The 19,848-nt window shown below is 42.4% G+C and overlaps 1 protein-coding gene across 1 annotated transcript in view; it reads right to left on the bottom strand.

Moving 5' to 3' along the window:
- The window catches only part of CMTM8 (CKLF like MARVEL transmembrane domain containing 8), a 57,554-nt gene extending 38,306 nt beyond the window's left edge, over positions 1–19,248 (bottom strand). Inside the window, exon 1 of the mRNA XM_034760845.1 lies at positions 18,661–19,248. Coding sequence (XP_034616736.1) covers positions 18,661–18,816 — 156 coding nt within the window. The 5' untranslated portion in view covers positions 18,817–19,248. The remainder of the gene's footprint in view (positions 1–18,660) is intronic.
- Between the last annotated feature and the right edge of the window lie 600 nt (positions 19,249–19,848).

The raw sequence follows: 19,848 nt of genomic DNA, 5'->3' as shown, positions 1-19,848 counted from the left end.
TCTACGAGGTGAGGCTCTAAAAAGAATAAATAAATGTCGCTAGATCAGTGCTTAATTCGTAATGAAAGATGCCAGGGCTCAAGCAATTTTTTTTTTTTTTTTTTTTTTTTTTTTTTTAAACTTTCAAAACTGACGCAGCAAGCCCAAAGGTACCAGGGCTATGAATTGCCAAGCCTACAGGTGCTGGGACTCAGCCTTGGCAAACCCTTGCACAGATTAAGCACTGTGTGTGTGTGTGTGTGTGTGTGCGCGTGTGCAGCTTAAATTGGTTAAAAATCCTAACTTTCAGTACTCAGTGTTTCAAAAATGTTAGACTGCCAACCTGTGTCATAGAGTTTTTTTTTTTTTTTTTTTAAAAACAAAACAACCACCCATGAATAAAGGTACTTTAAGGGAAATTACTGCTTTGTCCAACCCCCCAAAAAACTATGAGATCTTTGCTCACCAATTCTCATAAAACTTGTATTTGTCATGCCTTTTTGGTGACTTTAGTATTACGGTCTATTATAAATAAAGTGCATTTCGTTGATTGATTTTTAAAATGAAATTAGTAACTGGAAAAAAATGGCCAGTATTTTTTTTTTAAAACCTGTGACAATTATAAACTACTGTAATCTGTCATTTACTTTCTAGTATCTAAAGTATATCTAAGTATAATCTAAAGTTCTCCCGCAAAATGTCTGCTGTGCAAACCCTTCTGTGGACGGATCATTCTTGTGTTTTTATTTTAAGTACAAAATAAATATGTATAACCAGTTTAAAAGTATGTAATTGGTAATTTGATGTCGGGTGGCGCCTTTTTTTAATGTGTTCGCTCCCCCTGATGTTAGAACCTGCCTACACCACTGATTACAGTCGTATGTCACAGTGTCGTTCTCAAAAACATTGTTCCTGGAGATGACCTACTAGGAGTAATGGCATACCTTGGAAATTAGTTTGTTATTCTTGTGCAGGGTGATCCTAACGTATGTAACCCCAAAAACACTAAGCAGTACTAGCTAATGTGACTATATTTCTAGCACAGGTTGGTAGTTGTTTCATTAGCAGTAAGTGACCCAACAAGCAGGTATTTGTAGGAAGAAGATCTTTATTAAGCATGTATAGAGGCCTGTGTAACCAGCTGAGTGGCCCGTGTTTGTTTAGTATCAGCTTGCCCCAGCTTGTACTCCTTAGTCCCTGGTGTCCCACCAAACTCCTGTGTGATCTTAAGCAACGTGAGCCTCCTTTTCTAATTTACTCATACTACATTCCCCCCCCCCCCCATTTTATAAACCAACACACAATAGCTAATGAACTTCTATTTCCACAAAACACTTGTAGGCCACAGGTTACTGTACTTAGACTCAATTAGGCCTATACTTCCCAAGATAATTTAGTTTTTTCAAAGGTGACCAGGCCTGGACCACACTACTTCTGCCTCTTTCACCCTTTTCCATATCGGACAACCTGGTTCTCTCGATTCTCCTCCACCTCTAAAGGATTGTCCACAGAATTAGTCTCAGCGTCTATGCTCTCTGGTACTTCTAGCATTTCAATGATTCACATGCAGTGATTTCCTGCGCTTCCCCACTCTATCTGTTGGTTTGTAGACGCTCGCAGTTTTGTCATAAAACTTGTCCCTACTAAGTGTTCACCTCATGTGATCTGGGAGCCAGTGCACTACTTACAACTCCATTAGTTCATCTTTTCCTGTGTCTTTCCAAAGGTTGGATCCACTCTGGAGTGCCCTCTTCCAGAGCTGGTAATTCTTTGGCTAAGCAGTTGTACTGTGTCACTTGCTTCCTCTGACAGGTCATCATTTCCATTCTGCAGTTTTCTATTTTCTGTATGACCCCTACTGCAATCCCTCCAGTGCCCGACTCTGTTCTTGCACATGCAGCTAAAAAATTGTTCCATTTCCCCACACTGATGCTGTCTGAGCACAGGGCACTTTTGTTTCGCCCACTTAGGCTATCTACCACAGTAAATGCAACTCACTATGGGTACAGACCCCTGACTGCCCTGGTCTGCTCTTCCTTTCTTCCATCTCATAGCATGCACCACTGTGGGTGCTTGAACTCCGACGGTTTTCTATCCTGTGCTGAGGCCTCTGCTGCACAGGCCATGTCCAGAGATCTATTTGAGATGAGATTCCCTCTTGGAGCAACAGCTCAGGCAGGCAGTGGTCCCTTGTGCCACAACCCATTCAGCCCAAGAGAGGGAGTCTGCCAAATCTCCAGCATTGCACGTAGTCACCGATATCCATAATGCTGTCACATAGGGATATATTCCTTCCCCCTCATATTTGTCCTTTGTGAAGAACTTATGCAACCCCACAATTTCATTGCACTTGGGAGAACAATGGTCTCTACAGCTTTGAACTGCTGAGGTACTGTTGGTACTGCTGAGGCAGTGGTGAGCTTCAGTCTGGCTTATAGTTCTCTACCATGCTCCCACACGAGATAACGCAAGATTAATTTCTTCCTTTACTCCTCATCGTGGTTGGCTAGATCTGTGTATAGCTCAAACACCTGCTTATTTCAGGTCCACACCTGGGCTAGGTTCTTGTCTGCAATAATCAAGGGCACCTGGGGGTGATGTGTGCTATGATTCACGCTGCTACCTGCTGTGCTCCACAGCTTCTTACAGACAAATCACTGTCACCATGTTTTATTAGAAATAAGTCATGTGGCAGGCATCAGGCATTTGTAGGAAAGATATCTTTACTGAGCATGTATAGAAGCCATTGTTACATTTGTCTGGTGGTAGCTTGGCCCACCTTGAGCCTCTTGGTGACACCCCAAACTAGGTCCCTCCTGAAATCTGATCCTCTTTCTCCAGTTCCTCCATCATACACAGTGTTGACCTTGTCAGTGGCATGCTCTGTTTACTTGAAATCCAGTTGTTATTAATCAACTTGTGATGTCCCCAGCTCTCGTGAGGAGGTATACGCAGTGGATTTCATCCATCTCCAAGCACAATTTCAATAAACAGTACATACAGAGCTCCAAGAAGTCAAGTACAACGCCTAGTCCAAAGTGTTAAATGGGGATACTGACTGCCCTGACTGCCCCCCTCAAAACCCCCAACCCATCCAACCCCCTCTGCAGGTTCCTTCCAGTCCTAGGATTCTATGCTCAATCCTTTTCTCAGGCCAGACAGGAGGAGCTGAAAAGTGCAGTCAATGGCAGTGATGCCAACTCTGAAAGATTCACAATAAAATTATGAGTATTTGATTATTTTCTTTAGGCCCTAGCTCCTGGAGTCACGTGATTTAATGAAACTCAGCTTTCAATAAAAAACAAAACAAAAAAAAAACCCCACAAAACAAAACAAAAAAAACCCCAACACATTTCTAGCCTTCATGGCTGCAGAGAAAAGCTTGAAAGTGTGAACCCTAAAGGCTCAAAAACTACAAGGCAAATAAGAACTCAATGTGTATTTTTTTTTTTAAAAATCTCATTCTCTTGAAGTAAATAGGATTATTTCTTGAGGCCTGACTCATGATTTTTGAACATTTGGGGTTGCCAAAAAAGCAGCCTTAAATCATGCGGTAACAATGCTGAATGTTTCTCACAAACCCACAGTTCAACACAGCAAATCCCGTATCAAAATTCCAGGATGTTCAAGTCCAATAAAAAGCAACATCCTTAAGTGTTGCACGTGACTTCAGTGGGAGCTGTAGCCAACAGAACTTGTAGGTTCTCAGCATATCTCAGGATTTGATCCAAAGATGGCTTCTTATTTTTTTTTTTCTTTCTTGAAATAAAAGTTACACAGTTACAGATACAATTGGTGTTACAAGTTTGTTTTTTCCCCATTTGCTTATTTCAATTACTTAAGTCTTATTCAGGACTCACTCTTGAGTCCTGGTGTTTCCATTCAATGGATAAGAGATGTTCAAGTCCAATAGATGTCTAACCAGTAGTCTTGTACATTTTCAATTAAGGAATGTTATTACAGGTAGCTTGTGTTTGCTTCATGTAATCTATTAATACCACCAAATAATAAAATGTTATCTGAAGTTAATTCACTTTAGTAACATTTCCTAAAGTGCAGTTTATACTCCTCAGGGACTTCTGCACCACTGAGCACATGCATAATTCATGTCCGGCGCAGAATTTTTTTTTCCTGTACAGAAAATACATTCTGCGTGAGAAGTGCTGCAGTTCCCCCTTTTGTCCACCAGAGGCTGCTGTGGCACCAGGACAGCAGCACCATGTGAGCGGCTGACTGGCAGTAATAGCCAGCAGCCAGATGTGTTCATCAGAGCACCCTGCCCACAGAACCAGGTTAGGAGGCACAGGATATGGGGGGAGGACAGGAGACACAGACAGAGTAGGTCACAAACTGAGGTTCAGAAGGGCTAGTGGGGGGGGGGGCGGGCTCATGAGCTAGTGGGCTGACAGCACTGTACCGATGGTTGAATGGGAGGAGGGCTGTGGGGCCACACATGCCTGACTGAATGGGACAGACTAGGGGTCAGTCAGGGTCTGCACAGGGGAGGCTCCCCAGCTCCCCAACAATCCCCCCCCCAACACACACACACACACACACACACGAAAACCCTGTTCCATACTTTTCCCACCCACACCCAGCAACTCTCCAGGTTCACTCCCAGGCTTCTTCCCTCCCCCTCAGCTCCTCTGTTACCCTGACTCCTCCAAGTGTTTGCACTGCTTCTGAGGAGTGCAGGAAATAAGTTTCTGTATTGTAGTTTAAATGAATTACTCAAAGTTCTGTATTGATTTGCATAGTAAGGAATCTATTTGTCCAAAAAAAATTTCCTTAATTTTTTTTGTCTGTATTATTATAGACATACTTGCTGACAGGTATTTTGAAATAAATTACCAAAATAATTGAAACTGGTGTGATTATATTGTGTTACTTTGACAAATAAAATATGCAGACTTTTAAAATATCGTGTGCAAAAATTTTTGGCACAGAATTCCCCCAGTAGTAAGTTTAGCTCTGAATATAAAAATGGCATTTGTAGGATTCGACCCTCAGCCTATCAATCATTCCCATATCAAGTATGCTGTTTACAAGCTGTATTTTTCTAACCCCAAATCTTGAAAACTCAGCCTAGGATTTTGAACTAGGACATTATTTGTGTGCAGCCAAGTCACACCAAAAAACATGCAATGTTCATTCCAACCATTGAAAACAGTCTTTCCTCATCATTCTGATATCTTCTACCAAGTACTTAGGGGCAAACACATCAGAAACAACCAGAAATATCTATTGGGAAGAAACTGTTGATTCATAAAAACCAAATAATACAATATTGATCACTAAACCCAAATTCCTCTCCAACTACTCCTTGATGTCCTTATCTCTCAAAATGCATTTGTTTTATTTTGTACGTGGAGACTATGGGAAAATCCTGGCCCCACTGAAGTCAATGGGAGATTTGTTATGGATTTCCTGGGAATCAAGAGCTGATCTGTTATAATCACATCTTTGTAATGAATGCACTAGACATACAACTTATCTTAGATTGGATTTGTTTTCAATAACTGATTTGGACGCTCTCTGTACCTTCAGTTATTTGGTAATCTTGTTTGCATGCACCATTTGTATAATGTTATGATAAAAAAGAAAAGCAGCATGTTAAAGGAGAATTCTCTCTCATACTTATTTTCCATTTACATAATTTGTAAAACATTTATTTTGGAGATCTAAATTAAAGTTGACAACACCCCCCTAAAACCAATAGAAAATGCAGGTTTTTAACCTTTAAAATGAAAGTTATTTATCTAGACAGATCAACTCTGAGGCTGACATTCCATTATCTAGATTGATAAGAACGTGAAAAATAAATGTAACCAAGCTTAAAGAATTCTGTTTCATTTATTGCTTGTGTGGTCTACTGAATTTTAACTCAGCCTGAAGGGAGACTTTCTAAGAACGCCCTTCACCTTTAACAGATTATCTTGCCCTGCTTATCCAAGGCAAATATTTGCCAAAAAAGTCTCTTACCGCATGAAAAGGCAGACCAATGTGTCTGCTTGACCAGACACATTGTACAGAAGACCTGTCTTTTGTACAATGTGTCTGGTCATGTTTTATGATTAGAGATTTCTTTCCAGAATTTGGTAAAGAGCTTATTAAAACATTATATAGAACATTCTAAATAAAGTCTGGATAGATTACTCTAGTGTGTAGAGACTCAATGATTCTTGCCTTTGAAACAAAAATTTTAAAAAAAGTGGAAAAATCTTTTAAATATGAAATGAAATTTCCTCTTGGTAAGACTACTTTACCTTCTGAAGAATAACACGACATGAGCATAATATCTTATTAAGAGTAAGGCCCTGAATCCTGGAAACACTTATGCATGTATTTACCCTTGTTCACCTGAGTAGTCTAAATGAATTCACTGGGATTTCTCAGAATCATAAAGTTAAGCATATGCTTAAGACAGATTGCTGCCCAGCTGTAACATACCAAATAAGGAGAGAGAGATTTTCAGGAGTGGTTCATTTTTAAAAATGTATCGGATACCCTCTGTCTTGTATTAACATAGATGAATTACCAACTTGACTTAAAAAGTTGTTTTATTATTCCCGTCTCATGAACTATAGATTCTTGTGTGTTCATGTAGCATACCTAATACTAGTTTTGCACAGTCTTTGAAAAGGTTAACTTTTTGCCATAAAATAAAATCTAATACAAAGATGTATCTGTTTTACAAATTTACTGTTTCAGATGTATACATTCACATTGTACATTAACTCCCCAAGCATTGGTCAGCAGGACTTAAAGGGACTTTCCATTCTCTATTATCTCCTCATGTATAAATTAAACTGGATCATTTAATCAAGGGATAACTTTAATCTCCTCCCACCCATCACCCTCTCGAGTCAAACTGTGTCAATGCAAGAATCAACCCTAAACAAAGGTCAGTTTTACTGGAATTGGTGTGGTTTGTGTTACTACAACATTTATTTTTAGAAGGAGTATTTCCCACTTGGAAACTTTACAGGAATATAGAAACAGCCACAGCATATACCAGAACAAAATAATAATAATAATAAAAAAAAAATACTCTGTCTAGCCTGGTATCCTGTCCCTGACAATGGCCAATTCCCCTTGCATTAGAGGACGATGTAGAACACCTATTATGCGCTTACTTGTACTGTAATATACTTCAATACAATCCCATAGGGAAGAGGAGATTTTTTTTTTGAAGGTCTGTCATAACTATAAAGGGAAGGGTAATAGCTGTCCTGTGTACAGTACTATAAATCCCTCCTGGCCAGAGACTCCAAAATCCTTTTCCCTGTAAAGGGTTAAGAAGCTCAGGTAACCTGGCTGGCATCTGACCTAAAGGACCAATAAGGGGACAAGATACTTTCAAATCTTGGGGGGGGAAGGCTTTTGTTTGTGTTCTTTGTTTTGGGACGGTGTTCGTTCTCGGGGACTGAGAAGGACCAGGCATCAATCCAGGTTCTCCACATCTTTCTAAGCAAGTCTCTCCTATTTCAAACTTGTAAGTAAATAGCCAGGCAAGGCGTGTTAGTTTTCTTTTGTTTTCTTAACTTGTAAATGTACCTTTTACTACAGTGTTTATTTTTGTTTGCTGTACTTTGAACCTGAGACTAGAGGGGAGTCCTCTGAGCTCTTTAAGTTTGATTACCCTGTAAGGTTAATTTCCATACTGATTTTACAGAGATGATCTTTACCTTTTTCTTTAATTAAAAACCTTCTTTTTAAGAACCTGATTGATTTTTCCTTGTTTTAAGATCCAAGGGGTTTGGATCTTGATTCACCAGGAGTTGGTGGGAGGAAGGAGGGGGAATGGTTAATTTCTCCTTGTTTTAAGATCCAAGGGGTTTGGATCTGTATTCACCAGGGAATTGGTGAAGGTTTTTCAAGGCTTCCCAGGGAGGGAATCCATTGAAATGGTGGCAGCCGAACCAGAGCTAAGCTGGTAGTTAAGCTTAGAAGTTTTCACGCAGGCCCCTACATTTGTACCCTAAAGTTCAAAGTGGGGATCTCAGTCCTGACAAGGTCAATTGGTGATCAGTTTATTCACTGACACAAAAGGATTGACAACATTTGTAATTCAAAACCCAACATTTTTAAAATCACCAGTCTCTTGCTTCAGCAATGGTAGATAACCACTCTTCTACACTTGCACCTAATGAATGCATTCTACACCCAGATACACAAAATGTTTGGAATTCCATCAAAGAACCTGCTGGTGATTAAGATGGCTAAGAACTTTTTTGCCTTTTTCTACTGGAGTTCTTTAATAGTATAAATCCCCTGCAGCTTGATTATTTTAGGAGTTTGGAGATAAATAAGGTGCCATTGTAACAAAAACACAGTTCCTGGCTGACCACTCCCAGCTAGTGGCAGATTTTACAAAATGAGCCTCTCTTATCTGCCAAATGCATAAGACATAGAATCAGAAGTGTAGGACTGGAGGGGACCTCGTGAAAATTGCAAAATTTTATATTATGATGCAATTGTAAAAATTGCATGATAATATATATGTATAAGGGGGCTGAGCAAAGGTTGTACAAGAAACATTAATTCTGGCACCTTCTAACTTTTGAATCCTTGACTTTCCAGCTTTAATAATGTCTTTAAACATAGTTGCATGTATAATATATGTATATGATCTTGATGCAAGCAATTAAGTTACTTGTAGTAAGATGCATTATGTTTACATGATCTTTAAAACATTAGACTAACAACAGATCTAGATATATTGTATTCAGTAAAATATTTGAAACAAAAAAATACTGTCATCTTTTAACAGTTGGATTCCGAGCATTCAGAGGACAATAGTGCATTTGTTTTTACATTCTATTTCTACAGCCGTGGTCATGGGCATTCAAGCGTGGATTCACCCTCACCTCACCTGACCCTTGCTAGAGTTTGTGCTACCATGGTCCTCAGTCTGAGAAAGTAACTCAGAAGTCCAAAGACCGATCAAACAGTATCATGGAGTTTTACCAACTCCTTGATTCCTGGATGCAACATTTTGTCCAGTCAGATCTCCTCTATTCTTTCCCAGACTTAAGTCACAGCTATTCTGCAGCGTGACACACACAGCTCAGAGCTTGCAGTTTACTGTTTGCAGCACTGCAGTCTTGGGAATGTCACTCACAGTAGAGAAGAAAATAAATATAAAGGGGATTCGTTACTGAAATTTCTGTATAACACATGCACACATACACTGCACACCTCTGTATTCTCTGGCAGTCTAACTCTCTGACTAAACAAACACATAAACACAGTCTGTGCTGCAGAGCCTCACCAGAAGTCTCCTTAAATCCTGGCCTGGACAAAGCAGTCATGGAAAGGGATGTTGACTAAAAAGGTAAGTCTTGTGTTCAGGCATTTAGTATGACGCAGAGGTCCTTGATAAGGGTCCTTTTAAGTTGAGCATGTCAAGTCATCAGCTAAAACACAAACACATTTCACTCCCAATAGTTCTATAGGATTTTTCAATAGAGAGAGTGTATTTGTCTGGGATGTGTAAACAGATTGTTAATCTAGTCCCCATGATGACATTTTGTTAGTTTTAATAATACCAAGTTAACTGGTTCTCTTAGTCCCTTTCACTTTCATAGTTTAAGTCTAATACCAATCCCTCTTAGGACCTGATCCAACTCCTGCTGAAAGCAGTGACCTCATTCTCCTATCACTCTGTGTAAACCAGGAGCTGCTCCCCTGAAATTGCATCACTTACATCTGTGTCACTCCGTTACGTGATAGAAGAATCAGGGCCAGTGACTCCAACAGGAATTGGCTCCTACCCTTACAGAGCAGTGCTGCTCCTTAGAATGTGTGATAGGTTATAAAATTTATTTGTTGTTTGACCCTAGGAAAGAGCGCTTGGTGCTCCTTCAGAGGCACAATTTCTACTGCTTTATTGAAATTAGAGTAGGAATGAGTGTGGGAGAATCACATTGTAACGCTTTGTACCCTATTTTTCTTTTAGCTTTATCCAAAAGTATAACACACACACACACACACAAACCTGATACCTGAATTTATGGCAGTGTTACTCCCAGCAGAGAACAACAGGCTGAATGAGAATGCATGCGCACCAGCAGAGGAAAATATGCCAATGGACAGACAAGGATAATGCTTGGTACCTTTTCAGTTCTGAAGGTCTCAGAATTCATGTGAGGAATTTGTGTGTTTGTTTTGAAACTTTAATCTTTAAGAAGAATCCCTTATACCAGTAGTGAGAGCTTTTGCAAGTGCTGCTTTTAACTCTACCTTTTGCTATCCACTTTGCATGTGAGTGATGTGTGTGAATTATGACTTCAGGAGTGAAGGGAGAACTCCCATAATTGCAGGGCAGGAAGGGATGTTCACCAGCAGTGGAAGGCAGCTGCTGTTGGGGTGGAAGAGTTGTCTCGGGGTTAATACACTAGGCTAGGAGTCATAGGACATGGGTTCCATTCCCAGCTTTGCCAGAGTTGCGTGTGATCTGAAGCAAGCCATTTAACCTCTCTGAGCCTCAGTTTCCCCCAATGTGAAGTAGGGTAATGATGCTTCCCTACTTCACAAGGTGCTGTAAGGCTAATTCATTCATGTGTGTAAAACACTCAGACCCTCAAATGGAGGGCCCTACAGATGCACAAGGAATTTTTATTAACCAACTTTATTTTTTTAATTTGTGGATTGAAAAAAGGAAAAGTTTACAGTGATCAAGGGGAAAGGCGGTGATGAGAAGGAGAGGCATGGAAGAGGATGCACCAATAAGAAAGGAAGTCCAGGAGTTTGTACTATTGTCTTAGCCCTCTATTTAACATAACAGCAGGGTAAGGAATCTGCATCCCTTGTGTTGTAATTCTACCAATACTGCTATCCAGTCTCTTCACTAGCAGTCTAGTTTCAGTGGTGGATTTTAAAAAAGCCCAACTCCCCTGGACAAGCCTTCACACCACCCAGCAACAGAGCACCCCTCAACAGCCTCCGATGTCACCCTCCTCACGTATACTGTACACTCAGCCACTGCACCATCCTTGAACTAGGGCTGCAGGGGACTGGATCTACTCCACAGGAACTGCTGGGAGCCTAGCAGGGCTATAAATTACTTCTTCCCTAACAGAGCACCACACTGGTATCCGCACTCCAGAAATGAACAAGAGTCCATCCGCTCCCTCTGTACCATAGAGCCTTCTTTTGGGCTTCTGAGTGAGCTACAAAAGACCCCTAATCCAGCTCTGTACTTTAATTAGAATTAAAGCATTCAAAGATTACTGCAGAGATTTTACTGTTCATCTCTAGAATAAATGCCAACAAGAATTATTTCAAAACTGACACTGAAGAGGCACAGGAATTTGGATTAGACTCACTACCCATCCAATGGCTGAATTTATGTTTATGAATGTTTTTAAATGCATTCTTCTCATGACAAAGTAACAGCATTGGAGACAAATTCTACCTTAAATTTTGAGGTATTGGGAATTTCTCACATTCCTGAACTTTTGTAAAGTGTCTCCATTCATTTCAAGTTCTGTTATCTAACACATCCCTGTCAATCCCACTATTGTTTCTGTTCATGCTCGGGGCACATTCCACACATCACCTTTCAAACTTAGTTTTCTTGTATTTCACCCACATAGTCCTCTTGTTCCAAGGAAATACACTGATCTAGTCCAGGAAACTACAGACCTTTCAGGAAACAGAGCTTTAAACAATGATGTGATCCCAAAGGAAGATGGAAATTATATGTATATACCTGCTGAAGCAGTGGTGGTTAGTGGGGTAATGGACTAACAGTCTAAAATGCAGTGAGGTCTGAAACCTGACTTCAGTGGGAGTTTTGCCTGATTAAGGAGTGCAGGACTGGGCCTAGAATTCATGCCATGCATTTTCACATTCAGTATGTATAAAAAGAATCTCTGAAGTTATTGACTGCTGCAGAGGTAATTTGTTACACTCAGTAATAAGTGATTAATTTTAACCATATGCTTAAGTCCATCCCTATTCAGCAAAGCACTTGCTTAACTTTAAGAATGTGCTTGAGTTTCATAGACTTCACCCAAGCAGATGCGCCCAGTTACTGGGGGAAGTATTGAGAGTCCTGCCATTCCAGAAGCTGGAGGGTAGATTTCCTGCTACTCCTGGGAGAAAGGAGGGGGGCTAATGTTGCTGTCTCTGCCTCTCTGAAGGGGCACTCCAAGTTGGGGGGGGGGGGGGAGAAATAGGGTCATTGCCTTAAACAAGCCCTGATAATTCATCTATGTGATGTGCAAAGCATAGGGCCAATGAGGAGATGCTGCGCTCAATAAAAATGTTTTTAAAATGGAGTAAAACTTTTGTTTTACACTTGCCCAAGTAAAGGCTCTCACTGAGTCATTCCTGTCCACAGCTCTTACTATTTTATTTATTTCATCCCTCCTAGTACTAGCTAATTCACCGGAACAGTGCTAGAATTTGGTAAGACAGTGTGCCTTTCAGGATGAATTCTATTAAACTGAAGAGATGTTTCAGGGATGAGTGTTATAAAAACGCTTTCCCACAACTCTGTATCTTTTTGTTCTAGTACTGTGGTGAGCCTCCAGTTTTATCAAGAGAACCAAGTACACATGATACCTACTTAATCTGAGACTCACTATACCATCAGAATGAGAGATTATTCATTGGGAATCTTTCTGAATTATACCCCAGAGTCAGACATCTTAAATTTGGACAGGGATAAAAATAAATAAATAAATACCTAGTGTCTTAATTGAGCCATAATCATGATGTATTGCTCAGAAATGCAATCTAGAAACAAGATCCTGTATAGCTGCAGAACTGCAAGAATGATCAAGTTAATGAAAAACCCAGAATAAGGATGTAGATTCATAAGTACTACATAACCCTGCAGAGTGTTTGGGTGTGATATATATGTGAAAAAGTGAGTGATCAGCCTGGTCACACTATTCAAATCTGGTAAAAAGAATGCCAACCCATTTATCCACTTGCAGCAGCCACAACAATCTCCTAAATACTTTAAGCTGTATTTGTTTAAAATAAATATCCAGCATAAAGACTAAATGCACTAACACAAATTTTAAAAAAGAATACTGTGTCCAGCAACATGTTTCTCAGCAGCAACAACCTGGAGGAATCACTGTCATTATTCAAAGTAAATATTTTTATAACTATATGCTTAGCAACCAGAAAATTCTCCACTCCTGCGAAGTGTTCCATAAGAGTTGGCTTGAAAAGCTGATTTAGTACTCTGAGGCGGCACTTCTAGTCATTGTTTCACTGATCCATAAAATTCCTGAGAAGACAAACATGTCTTTCTAAGGCCTGGTCTATACTACCCGCCTGAATCGGCGGGTAGAAATCGACCTCTCGGGGATCGATTTATCGCGTCCCGTTGGGACGCGACAATCGATCCCCGAATCGGCGCTCTAACTCCACCAGCGGAGGTGGTAGTAAGCGCCGCCGACAAAAAGCGGCAGAAGTCGATTTTGCCGCCGTCCTCACAACGGGGTAAGTCGGCTGTAATACGTCGAATTCAGCTACGCTATTCACGTAGCTGAATTTGCGTATCTTAAATCGACTCCCCGCTGTAGTGTAGATGTACCCTAAGCCATCATCTTGTCTTTTGAGAGGATATTTCTGTTCTGGACAACTCTGGAAGTTGTTATTCTTACTTCTTTGAAGATGCAACATGATACCTTGGTGGGGTTATACTAAAGGAATATCTGCCACTGCCTTCTACTAGGCCAGGGTATGGCTTCACTGCAGAGTGAGTATGAAGTATAGCTTATCTTGGGTTTGAGTAGCTGCATGAAAAAGCCACACTGAAGTTACTCTTGTCTTCACTGTCTGTTGTCATCTGTGTGTGTTGCTAGACTTCTGGGGGCTATCCCATAGTTCTTTGATCTCCATAAGCCAAGCGGCTCTATGATTCTTTCCCAGTGAATTGTGGGAGAACCCATGTGTTCTTCTGTCCACAAAGACGAGAATTGTGGGAAGGCACTGGAGAACTATCATTACTGGAGGGATTTAGCCTGTGTCCAGGTTATCTGAACTTTCGCTTATACCCCCAGCAGTGCAAGCAAGCCATGGTTTAAAGCACCACTTTACTCAGAGGAGAGGGTTGTGTGTGTGTGTTTGTGTGTGTGAATGGGAGGTGGGGGTTAGGGGCAACACCTAACTAACAGCGTGGCCTATCACTGCAGTGAAGACATATTCCTAACTGGTACAATTTTGATACATGTTCAAGTGGGTATCCATTCTCTTTGCTAGTTGAACCTGTGGAATTCTTCCTTTACCTCACCCCAGGTAAGAGATCTGTAATTTTAGAACTAGAAGTCATTAATTGTATTCTCACTGCTACAGGTATGTGGTTGACTAATAATTTATGCAGCAACATAGTAATAAAACAGAACTTTTAGAATTCCTGATTAGGGGATCTGGATTAGTTTTAAAGTGGACTTTCAGTGAGTTTGGTATGTAGGACGAGCAGGACAAGTAGAAGCTAACCAGTGATTTGGTGCCATTTTTGACATATGGATCCTGTATAAAAATAGTCATGCCCAGGTACAATGCCTTGGGAGGCATTTCTTCTTGGGAGGAGGGGAAAGAAGAGCAGGGTTTGACCAAAATCGGGGACAGTACTCATTTTTCACACTGAGCTCTATTTTGGTTTTAATGTCATAATCCTTATTTCAACTGTTTGTCTTGTATAAAGTTAGGGGGGAAAAGCAAAAACAAACAAACCTCAAAGAACCTCTATTTCAGTAGCTCTGACATAATTGGTGGAATTAAGAACCAGCAGTACTAGCTACGACTCAGAACTCATCTGTAGTGGTCTTTAGGTACTATTTTTCAGGCGGATACATAATTTCTTATTGCAGCACACATGACCACAATCTTAGACCCCGATGCAGAACAGCACTTAAGCACGTACCAAACATTGTTTTAAATTTTCATATTAAGAAAGTCAAAGCTGGTAAGAGTGGCACTAAAATCATTTTGAAATTATTTTCCAAAGGTCATAAATTGATAAATTTAATGTAAGGACAAAAACAGGTATCTCTAGACTCTATTTAGACAGAAAGACTATGGAAACCATTCTGTAAGGCTAGCAAAGACTAAGAAGCACACTCCCATCCACAAGTGTGCACAAGAGCCTGTATGTGTGGATTGTTCAAGTGACTAAGTTTAACTATAATCTCAGTCTCAAATGGAATTCATGCCATTGTACCTATGCTAGAGGTACTTCATACAGTACCTTCCATGAGTTCTGTATCACACTTTACTGAGGTTCCAATTAACCTATTCAGATTTCTCATATCAGAGAAAGCATGAGTGGGCTTGTGAACCTTGTTGCAATAAGAAGTGGAAAGGCAATGGGAAGGAATGTGGCATTTCTTTTGAATACAATTACAGTGACTATAGCTTGATTTTTTTAATTGCCCTAATGTTGATACTGGAATGTTCCCAATATTTTAAAACTTGAATTTGTTTACATTTCAGGTGCCTAAGCACTCTGGATTGTTCTGACAATATCTAATAATTACAGCTCCATGCAAGTATTTTGGTTAGTAACAGAAGTTACTTTCTACTACTTCCTCATACTAGGTAGTATCTTGTAACATGATTCTTCTCTGGCTGTTTCTGCCAGAGGTCCACTAAGGATCCATACTGCACATAAGCCTGGAGTTCCATTTGGCTGGTTTGCTTTGATGATAATGGATAAGGTAATTACTCCACTGCTGGGTCAGACTTTTGGAAGTTTAGAATAGTTATATTCTCAGCTCTTGAAAGTGAATGTGGTCAAATAAGTAACCTTTCCACAAACCATCGTCAAAGCAAAACAGTCAAGCAGAAACTTACATGGTGGATTGAAATGCTTAAAAAATGTTTAAGATCCCTAATCATTAATTGAATACATAGGCTGACTTAAAAAAAAAGTCAAATTAATTTACAGAAAGGCAGTGTGTCTAATCATTCAGCACTCAGGACCAACAACTAGGAACTCCCACATTCTAATTCTTTCTCTACCATTAATTTATTACTTGGCCTTAAGCAAGCAACAATCTCATTTTGATTGGCACCTGGTATAGTAATTTACATCTGTGAAAAGTAACGACAAAAGACTAAATCTGTTACCATTTTTGGCTGAGCTTGCAAGACTTATACTGTACTTGATGGCATTTCTGTTTGGACATCTGGCAGTTTAGATGTAACGTGATAACTTTTGAACACCGCATCCAATCAATTCCAAAAGTTCAGGGAATGTTTGAGGCAAGTTCTTGACACCCTGAATGGCTTGTCTCCCAGAAAACAGAGAAATAATGGTGGGGGATTGATGGGGGGCACAGAGCCATGGGAGGCGGGGGTAAATGGGAATCCTGGTATTGGGGCAGGGGGAGAATAGGAGCATACGCAGAACCCTTGGCATGGATTGTAATAGGGGAGAACAGGGGAAAATGGGGGTATGGGAGGGAAAAGCAGAATGGGGGGGAGTAGAGGCATACACAGGACCTGGCATCGAGGTGAGAGTCGGAGACTGGCATTGAGCAGAATAGAGGACACACAGGGCCCCCGGCAAGGTGTGAAATGGAGGTCCCTAGTAAAAGGGTGAAGGGGGTGGAATGGGAGTGCACACAGAGCCTCGGGGGGAGGGGAGAAGAGGCACTTTGGGTGCATACAGAACTCCTGCCATGGGGGCAGAACAGGAGACCCCTTGACTCGGAAAATGGGGGTGGGGGCCCACACAGAGCCCCTGACATGAAGTGGGGGTGAAGAGAGTTCCAGAGAGTCTCTGAAATTGAGGGGGATGGAAGGATGGCATGCAGGAGCCAGGAGCAGGGAGGCAAATGAAGGAATATAAGGAATCCCTAGTGGGTGCAATAAGCTTCATCTACAGAAGCAACAAAGCATGAAACCCCCTACTAGAACAACTCTGCGCAGGTGCAACTGACTATACAAAGTGCAATGAAATGATGACTCAGTCCCTTATCCATCTGTAAAATAGGGCTGATGTGTTACTTAGTTTCTTATAAGGGTGTTGTGAGAGTTAATTTATTAATATTACTAATGCAGTGTATAAACACATAAAACAAAATATTTGAAAATCTGGTCTTGATCAGCCAAGACTGTTTTTCCCCTGCAAGAGTTGTTGACATTACAAACACTAAAACAAACAAAAGAACACATTCCCTGCTCTGTGTAGATGTTTATGTCTTCAAGTTTTACGGGTCTTTCCAAGACAAGAACTTAACATTTATCATTTAAAACTACTTTTATTTTGTTACCTAAGTCACATACTCTGTTACTGATGAGATTTCAAACAGAATATTACAAGCATTGTACTCTAGAAGCACCCAAACCACTGGCCTGCAGGAGTTTTGATTGTAGTGCAGGAAGCATTGCAGCTTTTGCAGTCGATGAACTGGGGGGGGGGGGGGAGGAGTTAGGTGGAGGCTAAAAGCCACATAAAATGAGCTTCTCTGTGATGTTCCTAAAGAGTAGATTTTGGGGGCCAAGCTCTCAACAGTCCCATGGTCTGTCTGTAAAAATGTGTAATTTAACAAACCCTGAGAGAATAGAAAAGTTATTGTTTCTAGATTATTCATTTAGACGCACTAGCTGATCTGTGTGGATAGACCCACATGGTGCTGGGTGGGAAGAAGGGGGCATAGTTGTCTGCACATATGGATTTGTTTGCAGGTTCAGAGACTAAAACATTAAAGTTCTTCTTTGGTGATTATTCAACTTTAATTAAAGCTGGATTGAAATTGATTTACAACCTCTGATGCTGACATCATACTGATGTTACATTTCCATAAGATACACCCAAGAGATTCTAATATAATTTGAATTAAAATAGTTAATTACAACTATGGCTCAGCATTTACAAGTCTTCAATGCATGACATTTTAAAACATTTAGCATTACACAGAGCAAAAAGGGTGTATCTGACTTTTCAGTATTAAAAACTATTTTGTTTTTTGCATTGGTCTGCAAAATGCTTCAACCTCCAATTGTCCTGAACCTGAAAGCTTGCATATTTGAATGAAGAAACGGAACAACATTGTTTGACAAATTTGTTAGATTCATCTTTGAACAGTTGGTGTAAAGGCATAGGCCCCAGCCCCCAGTCCTGCAATGAGCTCCACCCAGGAAGATATAACTTAGAGAATTTTTCACTTGACCAGAGCACTGGGACAAGTCCTTCTGAAGTAAAAGGGGCTATCCTCCTACAGTCTGCATGCTGGAGGGAGGTTTCTGCAGGGATAGCCTTCCCCACCCTCCTCACCAGCAGAGACTTCTTTGTGGGATGAGATTCTGACTCAGCTGGAAGGCTGAGCTAAAATGCATGGGGTGGGTTGGAGCTCAGCTACTCCGGAGTCACTCCACACCTGAGCTCACAACGCAGCCCGGAGTAACCCGCTACTTAACAGAATCATCAGCTCACCTGTAACTGGTTACTCTGGCAACTGGGTTTCTCCCCAGCAGCAGCGGGCTCGCGAGGGGCTTTAACATTAAAAGCAAAGTCACCGCAAAGGCAGGTCCTTGTGCAAAGCCCCCATCCCCAGGCTGCTGGAGAGAAGCCACAAAGCGTGCGAGGGAGAGTCCAAAAGTCCCCGGGAATCCTGCCCGGCTGAGAGCGCCTGGGAGCGGCAGTCAGCCCCAGCGGCTCTCCCGCCCCGCAAGCCAAGGGGACGCGGCAGCGCGCGGGCTACTCACGATCTCGGCCAGCATGAGGACGCCGGGCGCGGTTCGCAGGAACTCCCTGTCGTAGGCGAGGGTGCTGGCGCCGGCCGGGGAGAAGCTGGCGATGAAGGAGCTGCTGGTGGTGGTGACCATCTGGGCGCCAGGGCGCTGCTGAGGCGGTTGCTCCATCCTCAGCCGCGGGACCCGGGCTGGGCAGCCTCCGGCGCGGTGCGGTGCTAGCCCGGGGTGCGCAGGTCTCAGCCCGGCCTCTGGCCGCGCTTAATGGGCGGCGGGCACGTGAGCGCAGAGCGAGCGCGGCTTTGTGCGGCTGCAGCCCGGCGCGGCCCCCTGCCCCGGGACACCGCAGCCCCCTGCCGAGCGGGGCGGGGCGGGGCAAGACCTGGCGCAGGGCGCCGGGCCCGGGCGGGCTGGCCAAGGGAGGGCGCGCGCGGGCGGCGCCGAAGTGGCGCAGCCCCCCGAGCGAGGAGAGGTGCGGCAGCCCGCTGGCCCGGGGAGGCGGTGGGACACGCCGGCTCTACGGACTGGTCACTTCAAGGGTTGTAACTTGGGGGGGATTCCGGCCCCATTGAGGACAATGGCAAACCGCCCCCTCCCTAGGGTGACCAGCCAGCAAGTGTGAAAAATCGGGACAGGGTGGGGGGGTAATAGGAGCCTATATAAGAAAAAGATCCAAAAATCGGGATTGTCCCTATAAAATCGGGACATCTGGTCACGTACCCCTCCCCTCCCTAGGGCAGGAGCTCAGCCCTGCCCGGGAATGAAGTCGGTTTTGTGCTGGGGCCACGGAAACTCGCTTTCTGCCTCCGCTCGTGTAAACCCATGTTTTGGGGCAGGGTTTTGCCTTAGGGAGCAGGCGAAGGGACGTGTGTGTGTCTCTTTCCTCCAGCGGAGACCCCTTCCGGCGCTTGACCTGCAAGCACATTTGGCTGGGGCTCTCCCCGCGCCGGGTGTCAGGCCCGGGTCAGTGGACACCACATTTTGACAAGGGAGCCCCTGACACTGTTCCCTACCCACCCTGGTTGTCACCCGCGGTTCCGCAGGTAGCCACCCACGTCTGCCAAAGAACGTGCATGGGACGCTTTGGAGAGGAGAAGCATTTAATCCCTGTAGCTGCTGCTGTAAGGTGTTAGCAACAAAATAGAAAGTGGGGTGTGTGACAGGTTGGACCTCCCCTTTCCAGGGTGCCACCTGATGTGCTGG

This window comes from Trachemys scripta, chromosome 2 (assembly GCF_013100865.1).
Source record: "Trachemys scripta elegans isolate TJP31775 chromosome 2, CAS_Tse_1.0, whole genome shotgun sequence".
Taxonomy (NCBI): Eukaryota; Metazoa; Chordata; order Testudines; family Emydidae; genus Trachemys; species Trachemys scripta.
The sequence above is the reverse complement of the archived record's forward strand: the minus strand, read 5'-3'. Positions and strand labels throughout refer to the sequence as shown.